Source organism: Perca fluviatilis, chromosome 22 (genome assembly GCF_010015445.1).
Source record: "Perca fluviatilis chromosome 22, GENO_Pfluv_1.0, whole genome shotgun sequence".
NCBI classification, from domain to species: domain Eukaryota; kingdom Metazoa; phylum Chordata; class Actinopteri; order Perciformes; family Percidae; genus Perca; species Perca fluviatilis.
The window spans coordinates 22,910,941-22,926,880 of NC_053133.1; the positions used below are offsets into that span (position 1 = coordinate 22,910,941).

The 15,940-nt window shown below is 43.1% G+C and overlaps 1 protein-coding gene across 1 annotated transcript; it reads right to left on the reverse strand.

Annotated features, from left to right (window-relative positions):
• Nucleotides 1–1,621: 1,621 nt before the first annotated feature.
• LOC120552717 (serine/threonine-protein kinase H1-like) lies at nt 1,622–10,316 on the reverse strand. Its single transcript, XM_039790941.1, has 3 exons — nt 10,045–10,316; nt 8,458–9,169; nt 1,622–1,987 (listed from the first exon to the last, which is right to left on the reverse strand). The coding sequence occupies exons 1-3, from the start codon at nt 10,314–10,316 to the stop codon at nt 1,622–1,624; spliced, it is 1,350 nt and encodes a 449-aa protein (XP_039646875.1).
• Nucleotides 10,317–15,940: the final 5,624 nt, after the last annotated feature.

The following is a 15,940-nucleotide window of genomic DNA, read 5'->3' on the forward strand; positions in this document are numbered from 1 at the left end:
AGTCCCGACTCTCCCGATTGCCACTCCGCTACTGCGTCAGACAGCACATTTACGACGATGAAAATGTGACTGAAAGCTCTGGGAAAAAACCTTTAAATAAGATTAAATGTACTATTTTAAAGGTCAAGCATGACTGGCTTTTTTCCCCAAAAGCTTTTTACCACATTTCGCAGTCTCCCACTGATGAAGACCATGGAAAGTGGTTGAAAGTCTTTAAGCTTTTTTTGTCAAACTATGTTTTCCAAGATCAAGCATGAACTTTCATGCTATATTAATTCACTAAAATTATGATTAATTCATTCAATAGCTTAAAAAAAATACATGTGGACCCGTAGCGCAAATATTTTTTTACAACTCATATCTTCTCTTATTACATAGCCTACTTGATTGCACAAAACATCAATGCATTTAATTTAGTCCAAAAGGGCAGAAGAAAATACACGTTCTTAGATGAGAAAATACCACTTTTCTTTTTTCCTTTGGTGTCTTCTTTTTGGGTGCATTTTTTTGTCCACTCCTTCTGTTCAAATCTGTCTAGTATACAGATATTGTATATCCTCGTATATAGAGCCCAATACATGACTTGTTAAATGCAACCAAAAGCATGAATCATGATTGATTAAAACCTAAAACAGGGAACAAATCCACAAATGCATGACGTTGCCAAACCCGATTAAACTAAATTGGTAATTATGTCTTGCGTCCTACTCACAGTTTGATGCACTATACTGTTGCATACTACTTTTACCATTTGAATTCAAAACTTCTCACCGGGACAAAAGCAGTTATTTTGAAAATGCTGTTGTTCACAGCTTACATAATGTTTGGGGGGGTGAGTGAAGAGTTTTTTTTAAACCCAGCGCTTCGTTTTAACTTGACAGAGGCCTGTCACCCAAATATCCGGATTGTGCTCTCAGTGGTTACACAGGCCTGTGGGTGCTGCTGCTATGTAGGAGGAGTGGCATCAAAAGAAAAGAATACAGCGTATTACCTTTGTTGTGCCTCAAAATGTAAAAAGGAAAAACTAAAAGATAAATCATCCTGCTGTTTGGCGGTTTAGTAGAGGGGAGTTCAGTCTATTTAAACATAATAAAAAAAAGCTAAGTAGTTTAGATCAGAGCAGAAGAAGCAAGATTTCTTCTACTTTTACATCAGCCTCGCTAAAATTAGCTCTTCATTTCTCAAAAGATGAATTTCTCATGTTTTGCACTGAGCCTCCTCACAGGCAGGTAATGTGGTGACTCATAATGATCTAGATGAGACCTTGGGCCCATTAGTCTGAGCTGTGTGAATAACCAGGGGCTGGAGACCTTGTGGAGGTGGACAGCTCTGCCTCAATATAATCCTGGACCTCAAAACGGAAAGATATTCACTAACAGCTTAACCCGACCACGAGAAATTAATGGAGGATGGAACCCCGCCTTCAGGGGAACCTGGGTTACTAGTCTAGTAGAGAAGCCTGACTAAAGTCCAGATGAGGCAGGACACTTTTGTTTTTTGTCACAACACCTGTCCCAGACACTTTGGCTCCCTGTTTGCAGCTCTGAGGTTTGTGACTGCAATACACGCTGAGCTGGGCCAGCTGGTTCCTATCCATTAGCCTTCTCATGAACCTGGTGCTTTATTTGGATGGCGATGATGCTCCTGGAAGCCTCTGGCTAGATGTTGTATGGCTCTCTGAGGCAGAGTCGGTCCAGATGCTCTGCCCTGCTGCCGCTCTCGGTTTCCCTCCAGCGATAATAGCCTTCCCGGACCGGAAACCGCCTGAGCTCGCGGTGCTGCTCGGGCACCGGGAGGAGCTGCGTGAGGCCCTCTGCCTGAGGTTCTGAGAAATAGATCGATGGAGGTTCCTCATGGAGGAGCTGGCTGCCATGGTGACCACCCAGGGGTGACGGATGGCTTGGTCGGCGGTCAGGCGGGCGGCCGGGTCCGACGGCAGCAGGCGCTGGATGAAGTCCTTGGCCAGGTTGGACACTGAGGGCCAAGGCTGTGGAACAGAAGAAGCAGTGCAGAGTGATTGCGGTCAGTGTGAATGTAAAACCACTCACCCCAGAGGAAATGAGCCTATACAGACACTCTGGAACCTGCAGCCCTCTAAAAAGCGCCGGCTGGGTGTCTAGACGAGGTGCCGGCACAAGATTCAAAGCCTCTCTATAGCGGGATGAAAGATTTTGTTCTAATAAATAAATAAAACTATGATCCCTGTGCGCTGCAGGCCTAACAAGCAGAACTAAACTCAAAGGAAAGCTAAATGTCACTGGGCAATAGGGAAGCGGCAGTCTTGGCTGAAAGAATATGAAGCCTGGGACGTAGGACAGCCCCGCTGTATGTGTGGGATTTGGGCACATGTTTATTCTAAGCCTGCATTAGCTTCTCAATAAAGGCACCACAGATGAGCCTCACTGGGATCTTCTGCTCTTTGTTAATTCAAATAGCAAATCATTCCCCTTGTCATGACCCAAGCTGGCATTCAAGAATGCTTTGAAATCTGCCACGCCATCTTTCCAGCAGGAAAGAAGGCATCAGAGTCGTTATCATAATTCAGAATCATTAAATTATTCATGTTTTGTTTTTTTTTGTCACGGAGACAACATTGTGGAGGCCTGCCTCAGGAAATTGATGACCTTTGTGCTTCCATCTTATTTCGAATAATATATCACTGATACAGACGTTGAATAAGATTGATGTGGCATCAGATTAAAAAGATGGCAGATGAACACCGGTTATGGAGATTGGGGCACAGCACAATAATCTTTATCAGTGTCAAAAAGCATGAACGCTCTTTTTCTACACGATGTTTAGTCGGGATTGTTTGAATGAAGTCAGATAATGATCATTTAGAGACTGCTTTCTTAATCGCTTGTCTTTCACACGCACAAATATTTCCAGTCACCCACCAATTAGCTGTCATATTCCCCACTGGGACTGGCTGAGGCGAATAAAAGCTAAATACAGTAAGATCCGTGTGTGCAGAATTCTCTCATTCTTCGCTCAACCTCGCACCGACTAAATCTCACTCTTTAGGGAGGTCTCGCTCTCCATTTTAATCCCGAAATGCATTTCTCTCCCCCCCTTTTTTTTTTTTTTGTCTCTTGCCAAGTAATGACAATTAATCAAGCATGAAATTGACAATCGCGAGACTGTTGCCGGTGAGAGGAATTCAAAGAAGCAGGGACTCGTTTATTCTCACAGTGCGCTGACTGGAGAGGAGTGCGTGTGCGAGCACGGCGCAGGGGTGCAGAGCCGCCCACCATAAAAATGCCTCTCACTCAAACTTTCGTCTCATTGTGTTGTTATTTCACACCTGAGCGGCAGGCAGAGTGACACTTGGCTTCCCTGGGAAGGAGAGACAGTGTTTGATTGAGCTCCCACGACTAACAAGTCTGACTTTCCTCCTTATCCAGTGTTGTTGTCGGTGATTCTGCGAAGCTCCCCATTACTGCGCCGTGAAACGCACATTTGACGGCAGCCGTGGCTAGCAGGTGCCTTTTTTGTTTTTGATCTGAGATGACAGGGACACGTCAGTTAAGTGCATGCCGGCTACGTAGAAGAGACGATGGAGCCTTTGCTTATGTGGGAATGATGCAGAAAGGAATCTTTAAAAGGTGGGGGCAGCGCGAGTTTGCCTCCCTCCTGCTATCAACCTTAAAGAAGAAGAGACGTGTTGTTTTCCTGGTACGAAGCCACCTGCAGGAAGTTCATCTCTCTCTCTTATTTCAGACATTTTTCATGTCAAAAACACACAAAGGCTTTATTGTGTTCAGAGGAGGGGGGCGGCTGGAGCCGGTGTTATACATCACTGTTGAGCTAACCGAGGGGGAGAGAGGGGGGGCATAAGCAGTGGAGAAAGCTACAGGGCCTGGCATCATCTCGTTAGACTGAACGAGAAGCCGACTGAGTCTGCGGCGCGCTACATCCCTTACCTGACAGAGCCGTAATTGCCACAAATGAAGAAAACGCTAGAAGGTTGTATTACGCTAATGTGATCACGAGGATAATGCACTTTTGAGTCATGAACTACTCCACACGAGAGTCTCCCCTCACAAATTTACCCAGCTCTGAGTCACCTGGCAGCATTTCCTGAGACACAAAGCCGAGTTTAAATATGTCTCACCCTAATGAGTCCAAACGGGGGAAAGGTGGCCTGTTGCTAATTCCGGTTAAAAGTCGGCGGCTAAAAACCAAAATCAAAATATCAGTACCAGGATGTAAGAGAGATTGGGCTGTCATGTATAAATACACTGTGGCCAAGTGGTGGCTGGATCTGTTCACATGGTGCTCACTAGGGGGCAGACTGGCCTAACCGTTACCCAGGCTGCCCTGCTGCTGGAAGATGCAGATGTTTGGGTTGGGCCGGGGAAGTCTTCAATAACACAGCAGCAGAATGCAGAGGAGGGCTACCGGGCTGCTGTCTGGCCTGAACACACACACACACACACACACGCGCACACACACACACACACACACACACAAAATCCACTTACACACATGAGATGAGATGGCCTGATTCTGTGAAAACACTCTGTCCTGCGGGCGGCGAGCGGATTGAGTGATAAGGTGCGTAAAGGCTACACCCGCTCTTCCTCTGCCCTGCTCGTCCTCCGTCCTCTCCTTTCTCTTTTCTCCAATCTCCTCCACCCTGACATCTATCCCCGACTCCCCGACTCCCCCACTCTCCCGCTGTTGAGTAAACACATCAGTGTGAGTCTGCGCTACAGGTCTTCAGGCCAGGGGCTGGTGCACCAGTGGGGGTGGGGGTGGCGGGGGGAAGGTATGTGTTTTGTGTGTTGCTAGTGCAGTGGGGAAGGGCTGGGGATGCTCGGTGGGGGTGTGCTGGGGAGACAGAGGGACCTGGTTCGTGGGCATGTGCTTGGGGTTGTTTGCATTTCTTAGGGAGTCTTACCTCCACACCTTTACTGCTTCTCCCTTTTCTGCTTCAATAAACACACAAGGTTACCGATAGTTTTGGAAGAATGTTTGTAATTGCAGCCCTTGAGTATTAACTTGCATAGCAGGCAAGATAACTTTCAAAATCTTTACAAGTCCATCTGGAAAAATGATACCTGAAATTGATCCTTTTTCATTACACTGACAATATTCTGCAGTCAGATACTGATGAATAACAAATGTATTAAATATCCGTACCACCTATTGACCTAGAGAGTCTTACATATGGTTATATATATATATATATATATATATATATATATATATATATATATATATATATATATATTTGTTGACCTGGTTAGAGTGAGATTTTCAGACTTTAAATGAAAAACTCACTCATGTCAACAACTAGACATACTTGTAGATTGATAGGTGACCAAATTAAATAGTAGAATTGTTAAGGTATTTCACAATGCAGTTTTGTGTTGAGTATTTGGGTTTTAATATGCATCTTGATTTACCAAATAGTTTCCCCTTTTCTATTCCATTTACTAAAGCTGCTATCATGTATAGCTCCTTGTTGGGGCACTGTTATCTTAGGGCTAAAAGGTCCTGGGTTTGAGTCAAGCAGCCAGTTGGGCCTTTCTGCAAGTTTGCATGTTCTGTTTTTGTTTAGTTTTTCCATATCCAGAAGACACAGTTCAGAGGTCTATTCATAAGTTATAATAACTTAGCTGAATAAAACTCTTTTTACATTTTGTGTTCCAGATTTGTGTTTTACTTATTAGTTATCCAGATAATTAGACAGAGCCAGATAAACTCCATATTGTGAATGTGTGATTCTAACCTGTCCATGGTGCAACCTGCTGCTCACCTTATGCATACCTGGATAGGCCCCAGCAGCCTGTGATCCTTCCCTATTTCAGTGTTGGTTTCATGAGATATAGATATATATATTTTTTAAGATTATTTTTTGGGCATTTCAGGCCTTTATTTGGACAGATGAAAACATGAAAGAGGAGAGAAAGGGGGAATGACATGCAGGAAAGCGCCACAGGTCGGAGTCAAACCCGAGGAGTGAACCTCTATATATGGGCATGCGCACCGCCAGGTTAGCTACCCAGGCGCCCGATAAATTTGAATGGCTCTCTTTGCACTCTGACTTCCATTCCTCATGTGATCATGTGATCAGCTTTAATCTGGTCTGTAGACCTTTTTCAAGGACGCCATTTTGACATGTCACAGTTGGAAAAGCACGGGTCTAAGTAATCAAATGAATGATGTCTGAATTCCATTTAGCTGCCACACTGTCACTTACTGGGAGACTTGAGTAAAACAGAGCCATTGGTTATATTATCAGTAACACCTGTGCTTTTCTACAAGTCTACTACTACAGTGAATGGCATAACGAAGGCCTGTGTCACTTTGTTCCATTGGTGGACAGCTCATTTCAAATTAAACTCTTCAAAGTCAAGTCTAATATGTGATGGGAATTTCTCAGGGTGTTGAAACTGTTCTTGTCCCAATGATAAGCACCCTTCTGAACGAAATGAAGAACCCTTGTGATGGCAGAGGTCCACATTTTGCGGATACTTGTGAACCTTCATCCCACATTACAGCATTATTATCACAGTGTGTGTGTGTGTGTGTGTGTGTGTGTGTGTGTGTGTGTGTGTGCGTGTGTGTAACTGTGATGTCCGTCTATCAGAGAGGGAGGATACTTGCACATGACAGGGAATAAATGTCTTGTCAACATGGCAACGTGATTGATGGCTGTTCCATCAAGCCACGGACCGATACTCAGCCATGTATGATGTCTTCATATTGTCATCATATAAATTTTATAGGTTGATGTCTTTACTGCGTCTCAGTGGGATGTAAGATGCTATACGTGAGGTCCTATAACATTTGGTTTTCAGCTTTATTCCCAAGGATGTTTCTCCACCAGTGTGTCCCACAAATGAGCTGTGTGGAAAGCCACCATGAAAAACACGTGAAATAAACCCTTGCATAAACTCTAGATGGATTTTGCACTATTGTTCAGTTGGTGGTCAGTGCAACGGTAAACACAGGGATAATAGTCCTGGGCCTATGTAAGGGAGCCTCTTGTATGCCAGACTAAAATGTCAGACTGCATCCCTGAGAATCGGGCCAGGCTTAAAGCCTAGTGAATAATCCAGCCTTGGGTGTAATCAGCGTGAAAGAACAAGCTCGAACTCACCACTGAGCTCGACAGAAAAGGCTGTTAAAAATACCCACTTCAGTTGTATGACAGAGGAAAGGGGGGGAAAAAATAACATGCAGGGCCGCCTTTTCCCCATTTCGAAGCATCCTCAAAGAGCAAAACCAAGCCGAAGCTTGAGACACCTCAACAAACTTTCGCATATCCATTCTTGTGCTTTACAAGGTTGCAGAAGGAAGGGATGAAAACGGCCTGCACTGCTACACGCTGAATTAAAAATATTCTTCTCATTCCAGGCAAAGATGAAATAATGGAGCTACTTCTGGCAGTTCTAAAAGCACAATGATTAAAATGTGAATTATTCTTGTGCAGCGAGTATTTGTAGCAGCCATATGTGAACGGATGTGTTGCTAGGGTATGATCATTTTAATAAACAACAAACCAGATTGTGTTGTGGGGAAAAGGCTAAATGTCACAATGGAAATGGCAGATGGATGATTTACTTTAGGCAGAGATACGCTGGATGCAGATTCAACATCAGCTGGCCAAATAATTCCAACTGGTCAAAGAACTACAGCTTTTCGAGTTAAACTGTGTTCCGAAGCTTGGTTTGCATCCACAAAACAAAAAAAAAAGTTTTCACTGCTAATACTTACTAATTTGGACCCCCCCCCCTCTCCTCATCAATAGCTACACACACAGAAATGGCACATACTAAAGAAAAGCTCATTGTGGGACTGGCTCTAGTGGCTGTAATTCTGCACCAAGGCTGAATTTTGGGAAAGAGACTTCAGATACAGTATTAGGGGACCACTAAGGTCTATATAAAAGAGACTTCAGATACAGTATTAGGGGACCACTAAGGTCTATATAAAAGAGACTTCAGATACAGTATTAGGGGACCACTAAGGACTATAATAAAGAGACTTCAGATACAGTATTAGGGGACCACTAAGGTCTATATAAAAGAGACTTCAGATACAGTATTAGGGGACCACTAAGGCCTATATAAAAGAGACTTCAGATACAGTATTAGGGGACCACTAAGGTCTATATAAAAGAGACCTCAGATACAGTATTAGGGGACCACTAAGGCCTATATAAAAGAGACTTCAGATACAGTATTAGGGGACCACTAAGGTCTATATAAAAGAGACTTCAGATACAGTATTAGGGGACCACTAAGGTCTATATAAAAGAGACTTCAGATACAGTATTAGGGGACCACTAAGGTCTATATAAAGGAGACTTCAGATACAGTATTAGGGGACCACTAAGGTCTATATAAAAGAGACTTCAGATACAGTATTAGGGGACCACTAAGGCCTATATAAAAGAGACTTCAGATACCCTCCAAAGTGCAATGGCATGCTCAGTAAACTCACATCTCCATGGAAGCTGTATTTTCCTCTCACAATGGATCTGTAGAGCCGCGTGCGACTGTCGTCCTCAAACGGCATGGATCCACTCAGCACAATGTAGGCGATCACCCCCAGGGCCCACATGTCCACTGCACAGGAATAGGGTTTCCTCAGCAACACCTCAGGGGCCATGTACTCAGGGGTTCCACAGGTGGTTTTGAGGGACCAAGTCCTTTCTGCTCTATGATCTCCCATTCTGTCAGATCCTGAGACCTCAGACCCTGTGCCGCCAAAAGTGGCCAGCCCAAAGTCGGTCACAAGCAGCCTGGAGTCATTCCCGGGGTGGTAGTACAGTAGATTCTCAGGCTTCAAGTCTCTGTGGGTGATACCCAGGTTGTGCAGGTATCCCACCCCAGCCAGTACCATTCGGAGGGCCTGGGTAGCGTCCCTCTCTGTGAAGTGGCCCCTGCAGACGACACGGTCCAACAGCTCGCCACCTGTGGCCAGCTCCAGCACCATGTAAACCCGCTGGGGGAACTGGAACACCTCGATCAGCTGAATCACATTAGAGTGGCTCACCCGCTGCAGCACCGCCAGCTCTGAGGCGCACACCTCACGGCCCTCTGGGGCCTCTACCTCCATCATTTTAATGGAAAAGGGCTGGCGAGTCGCTCTGTGCTCCACGCGCACAACACGGCTGAAGCTTCCTCGACCGATCAGAGCCTTGATGTCGTATCTGACAGGGCAGGAGGGGAAAGATGACTGATTACAGCTTAACTATCTCATGATGCACTGTTGCAAAGCACTCAATGTCTCTCACTGCAGCTGCAGCTGTGATGTATGTGAAGATATCTGCATGTTGTATATAGCATACTGCGGCTAGTCGACCAGGCAAATTCATACATGTATATAGAATGATTTAGATCCCCGACAAGGCAATATATATAATCTGTGACTCATCAGAAGCACATAGACGGAGACATGCCCTTAAAGACATCAGTTTCCTTGGTTTAATTGTTTCCACGCTCCCATCTGACAAGTACAGGAAGCCAGTTTTCAGGTATTAATAGCCAAGGACTCTCAAACAAATGTCTACTGTTACTGCTAAATTGTAGGGCATGAAGGTTGGTGGGGACAGGCTGAGAAAATGAGAAAGCTGGTGACAGAGCGCTTTGAATGCTCTGAATAAGTCACCTTGTGATGTGCTGCAAATGTTCTATTTTTTAATACATGTGACAGACTGTCTGGTCGCATGGTTGAGTTAATTGTATTTGTTTCTAGTGCTGCTCAGTTATTCCGAATGTATTCATGTAAGTTTCCTCCGGGTGCTCCGGTTTCTTCCCACTATAAAGACATGCATACTAGGACTACAGTTGAAAATTAGCCGACTGGCTAACACTGGCGCATTTACAGAAATGTTGATTAATGTGCATTGCCCTAATCAAATAAACTTACAACCAACCAACCAAGTTAGTTGAAATTAACACAAAAGCAGGCCACTTGTCAAGTATGTTTTAAAAAAAAAACTATTTTACGGACAGTTTAGCTACAAAAATGAGATATGTGATATCGTTTTACTGGGTTCAAGTAGATTTTCATGTTTTCCCTTACCTTGCTGTCACACGTGGATCAAACTTGTCCTTATACTTTGCAACTCTGTCCTGGTTTCGTCCGTCTCGGAGTACCTGGCTGTTTGATGCTGGTTGAGGATTCTTAACGCTGGTGGAAAACCACAGACCTCTTTGCTTCTCTGCATGCTTCTTTGGCTCATCATCATCATCATCACCACCATGTGCTTTCCTAAAGGCCACAAGCGATTGCACCACACTTACATAGCCTTTCTTGGATGCCTCAGGCAGCACCTTACTATTCCCACAGCCCATCACTCAGCTGCAGCAAGACATCGCCACAGAGGGGGAAAAAAATACTACATCTGCTGTAAACTCAACGTAGCTTGGAAATAAGAACACAAGCCTACTTTGCAGCAGGAGCGGCTCTGCCAGAGCATTCAGGTACGCATTCATGCAGGTGTTTGCTTGAGGACGCTCCACCTATCCAGCAGCTTGGAGGTTGGCAGGTGTGTGAACGCAACCGTTCAACCACTTATGTGATAAAAGTGTCAGGTAAACAGGAACTGTTTTGAAGCCATTGTCACTCTTACAGTAAAGGTTACCACAATGAGCAAAGCCTGAAGAAGTCAACTGTGAGAGGGAAGAACATTAACAAAGTCAATATTTCAGTCACACACCCGGTGACAGTAAATCTACTTTATGGGTGACCAGATTTCTAAAATGAAAAGCTGGGACATTTCAAGTTTGGAAATTAATATATCATTAACATTTCTACTGTTATTATCTATGTAATAAAAAAGGGGGACCATGGTAGGTGTTGTTAAAAATTAAAACACAACCCAAATAAGATGTCTACCTGTAGGCTCTGCTGTCCAGTCTTTCTTGCCACTTAAAATACTATTTCACTTTGCAGGTACTGTCCCTGGAAAACGGGGACGTCTAGTCACCCTATTCCACTTCTATTTGATGCTACTACTATATTAATTTGCCACTTTAATATTCCACTCCATTCCAAAGGGAAATACTGTTCTTTATCTTACTCCAAATTGTAAGTGCCATGAAATACTGGATTCCCATAATGCAACGTAATGGCATCAGGGTTATGGTTTTTATCAAATTTTAAATCCAACTTTAGAATGCTACCTCCAGAGCCATGGAAGGCTGAGTAGTGCTCCCTAAGAAGAATAAATTAACCTTCATGTCTAAAATGAATGAATGGAGGAGTGCAACTTTAAGTTTGACAGTTTTGTGGATGTATTTTTTTTTAAACTGTGCGTGCATTGCTACTAATATTCTCCCACCACTGACACACACATCACACAACAGCACACAACACTAGGATAAATCATTTTATCTTCAAGTCAAATCAACTACAGTTAAATGTCTCGGGATTTCCTTCGAGCAGCGCTGAATGACGTCGGAACTGTAGTATTTTTTTTTTTATTTCATCCAGAGACAAAGCGCCCACATCCAACTCATCCTGTCAAACTGACATTGGTAACATGAAGAACTCATCCTTACAACCACAATTCAACTCATTATAACAAACCCATATATACATTCCCTTTAAAAAAATGTGAAATATAGAATACTACATTGTGTTTTTGAATGTTATCCCCACTCTATTTCTTACCAGTTGCAGATTATGTCTCATTGTGTCAGGCACTAATACACAAGGTATACATGTGCATTGTACTGTTTGTATTGTTGAGCATGGTATATATCATACAGTGTCCCTGTCAAGCCTGTAACTAGCACTAAGCTACTTTTCTATTTTCTGCATTATGTTCTGCTTCTGTCATCATGTGTCCATAATCTTCAGAGAATGTAGCAGAGAAGCAAAGTAAATAACACACAGCCTCCTCTGCCTGCCTGCCTGCCTGCCTCTGCCCTGTACATTGTTTAAAAGAGCTAAACCTAGCAGAAACTGAAGACGCCACGGAAACATGCACATATTTATTCATATGAGACTGCAGAGAGGAAGCAAGGGATCAAAAAAAAGGAAAGATGCACCTTTTTCCCCACAAGTAGTGTGCTGTGCACAGAGTTTAAATTATTATTTTTCACTTGTGCAGGCCAGAAATAATGTGGTTGAATGAGGTTTTTATAATGAGTTCATGTTTATGAATAAATTGTGCAGCATGTTTGTGTATTTGGGAAGATTTGTATAGCATGCTTCCAAAACAAGGTATTCTTGTCAGCGAGTCATTACCAAGACCAGAGTGTATCGAGACTGAGACAAAACCAATACTTTGAGGGGTTGAGACCGAAACAAGACCAAGACCAAGGCAAGGCGAGACCGAGTCAAGACCAAGACCAGACCAAACAACTGATACATACGGTATAAACACAACTAGCTAATGTGTATAGCTAATATTCGCTAAATGACTTTGGGTGAGGGGTGAAGAGATTTCTGAAGAGTTTTGGTACAGAGGCAGATTGATAACTTTAGCTAGCTAGCTTCCCTATCGTCACTTACACTTTGCTTACCTTTCTTTATGCTTCCTTATTAGAGGATGGATACCCGACCCATGTCATTAGTATGAGACATTTTTTTTTATTTTAACTGGGTCGGACTCGGGTCGGGCTCGGACATAACAGAAACACATTTCAAACTAGAAATGAGTCAAGTTATTGGTTGCATTTGAAGCAAGACATTTTACATCTAATCAAAGAAATGATGTTGACACATAAATCAGACGATACACAGACAATTTAGTGATATCCCTACAGTTGTGGTCTTGAAATAAAATCCTGAGTCCTCTTTATCCGAGACCGAGACAAGGCCGAGAAAAAAACGTGTTCAGTGTGATTCAGAGATGAGACCGAGACCTTGAAAAAGTGGTCTTGAGTCCGGTGAGTACTACAACACTGGGTTTTTGCAACATTAACCTCTTTCCGACCAAGTAGCTACAGGAACGTGGTTATAGGAACAGTCCACTTCTACTAACTACTCTCCCCCAAAACCGTTTTTTCCATTTGCATTCACACTGGCCAAGTGGCCATAGGAACTGACCTTTTGTTATTATAACACAGCCATCTAACCACCACTATGCGGAAAAGGGAAAAGACCCTGCCCTGAAGTAGGAGCTGAAAGAGTTACAGGCACTGTGGCCAAAGGAATTTAATAATCCCCAAATTGGTCCAGTCGGAACACAAGAAAAAAAGGGTTCTAGGAATGTTATGTTCTAGGAACTGCAAAAATCCCTCCGGTCGGAAAGCGGCTGTTGTTACTGTTGCGGTCATGCATCACACGTGTCAATCGAAACTTTTAGTTCTTTCCTAATTGTTGTCGAAGTTTAACTTCCTGTAGATGCTTTGCTGCATATGCAAACTTCTCTTCCTTTCATTGTATTGTACTTACTAAAAGATATGTGCTGCTGTTGCTGCATGATATAAATGCACCATTTGCTCCTATGTGCCAGGAGGATTATTCCCTCTAAAGGCCTACCAGACGCCGAGTGTTTAGAGGCAGAAAATGGAAAAGCTTTCATGAAAGGAGTAGAGGTTTAATCGCTATTGTGTCATATATCCATTGGCAGTTAAGAGGAGGGGAATACTTATTTATATGAAAATGTCATAGATGCTATTATATACGTTGTTCTGTCTTTTCAAAGGTGTAAATTGTGTTGTCATTGGACACAGAAACAGGCTGCATCATCAGTTGTTGTCTGCAGCAGTTTTTTTTTCTTCTTTTTTTCAGGAGGAGCCTAAAGGGGATGCTTGGCCTATCAGTCTGTTCTGCTGTCACACAATGTATATCCTTTCTCAGAGGGCTTTACACACACACACACACTCTCACACACGAGAGAGAGAGAGAGAGAGAGAGAGAGAGAGAGAGAGAGAGAGAGAGAGAGAGAGAAAGAGAGAGAGAGAGAGAGAGAGTGTGACATAGAACCCCAACGCCCCTTCCATACACAGACACAAAGAGCCAACAGAGGATAGACATCACATCAGCACTGAGGTGGTAAATCGCCCTTCAGAAGCCTTCCTCAAGGGAGTCAGCAGTTCAGCGTTATCGAACCACTATCTGATTACTAAAAGGCTGTCCTCGTTATAAATGAACCCGCAACACGTGTGTGGTATTGGTATCGCTGGGGCCTTGAGAGCAAAAGCCATTATGGGTGGCTGTGAATTAGTTTAGGGCAGAGGAGCGGTCAGAGCGCAGCTGCCACTTGCCAGTCAGTTCATTACTGTTGTTATTGTAGTTGGAGGATGTGATACCTTTGTGTGAGAGGAGTGGACTGCAGAGCAAACTAAAAGCTGTGGACTGAGGTGGCTCACACAAGCACAGCCGAGTGAAAGGCTGCGAAAGAGCTGTTGTTCCTAGGTTGAAAGTAGCCTATATTTAAAAAAGAAAAAAGAAAAGTTGAATTTGAAAAAATAAAATCTTTCAATGAGCACTTGAACTTTGAAAATGTAAGCTTTGGGTGGGTGAGACAGCATGGAGCCTATTTCTGGTGTGCACTTAACATCACAACTAGCAGGAATGATTGGAAACAGCGTATAAAAAAAGATGTACCTCCAGGGGGTTGCATATTTCATGAAGATTTTTCTATCTTACCTAGCCTGGACCAATATTCAGTACATGAACTAAACACTCAAAAGCATGTGGTTTGGGCTTGGCCCCTTAGTTCAGATTAAGGGAAACAGCATTCAATGATATTTTAGACAATAGTGTACTTTCAACTTTCATTTTGTGGCAACAGTTTCAGATAGACCCTTTTGTGTTTTAACATGTCAGTGCCCCTGCCATGCCCCAAGCCATGTCCAATAAATACATTATTTTTACATTTTTGTGGGGATGAATTTGAGATGAATTGAAAATGCCTCGGCCTTCCAGGCCTTATAACCCAACATCAGTACGTGACTTCAATAACAATCTTGCGGCTCCAAAATCTAGTCGGAAAGGCCTACATCAGCAGATTAACGTCCAGGGTTTAGGAACAAGACATTCAACAAACATACATCATATTCCATCTTGTGAAGGGTGTAATGCATGGGTAGAATCTGGTCTCAAATTCAAGTCATCTTAAAAAAAGAATGATATACTGTATATAATAATCTGGTGTCCATATACTTTTGGCTGTGAAGTGCATAGAGTGTGATGTGGAATTTAGTATATTTTTGATTACCTTTTTGAAATTAATGAAATTTGTATGTAAAGACGATTTGAAGAGATTCAATCGAAGGAATGATGAAATCAATGAAAATATGTATAAAGCTCAACAGAGAGAAAGCATCAGTTAGAAATGTAATTTTGAGAAATAAAACAAAAATCATCTGTCAAGAATGTTGTGTCAATTAGCATAACTTCCCTGAGAGATCAAAACAAACCCAGTCATGCTATACAAACGGAACGATAAGTCCATAAGCCTTATGTCATCTGGAAGTAGTGAGTGCACAGATGATGCTCTCAACATCCTTACTAGTGAATTCTGGCTTTTGTTCTGTTCCGTGTCCTACAATCCTGCGCATACCAGATAAATACTTCCAGAGAGACCATGCATGGGTTGATAAAATAACACTGCTGCTGTTGATCAATCTCTGAGATTTGCTCTCCCATCCATGGTGGGCCAAGCCCTCTGATGACCTCTTTCATCCGCACTGAGCCCGCGTGCAGCATTATCCAGCTGATTAATTAAAGCCATCCACGATTCATCAATGGAACACTGGCCTGTAATTGTTCTTTTGTGGAGTGATACAAATAAGTGGGGAGCTGGACAGAAGAAGTATGTTTGCTTATTAAAAGCTGATAAGAGCAGGAGAGATCAATGCTGTAGGATAATTTTTCCATGTCAGGGCATTTAAACCCAGCCTATTTTAATGCAACGCTGTGGAATGAGCCTCAACTGCACACAGCTATGTAGCAATAAAGCAGCGCTGCTGAGGACAGTGGTAGCAAAACAAAACTAATTACAGTGACAAGTGAGGCA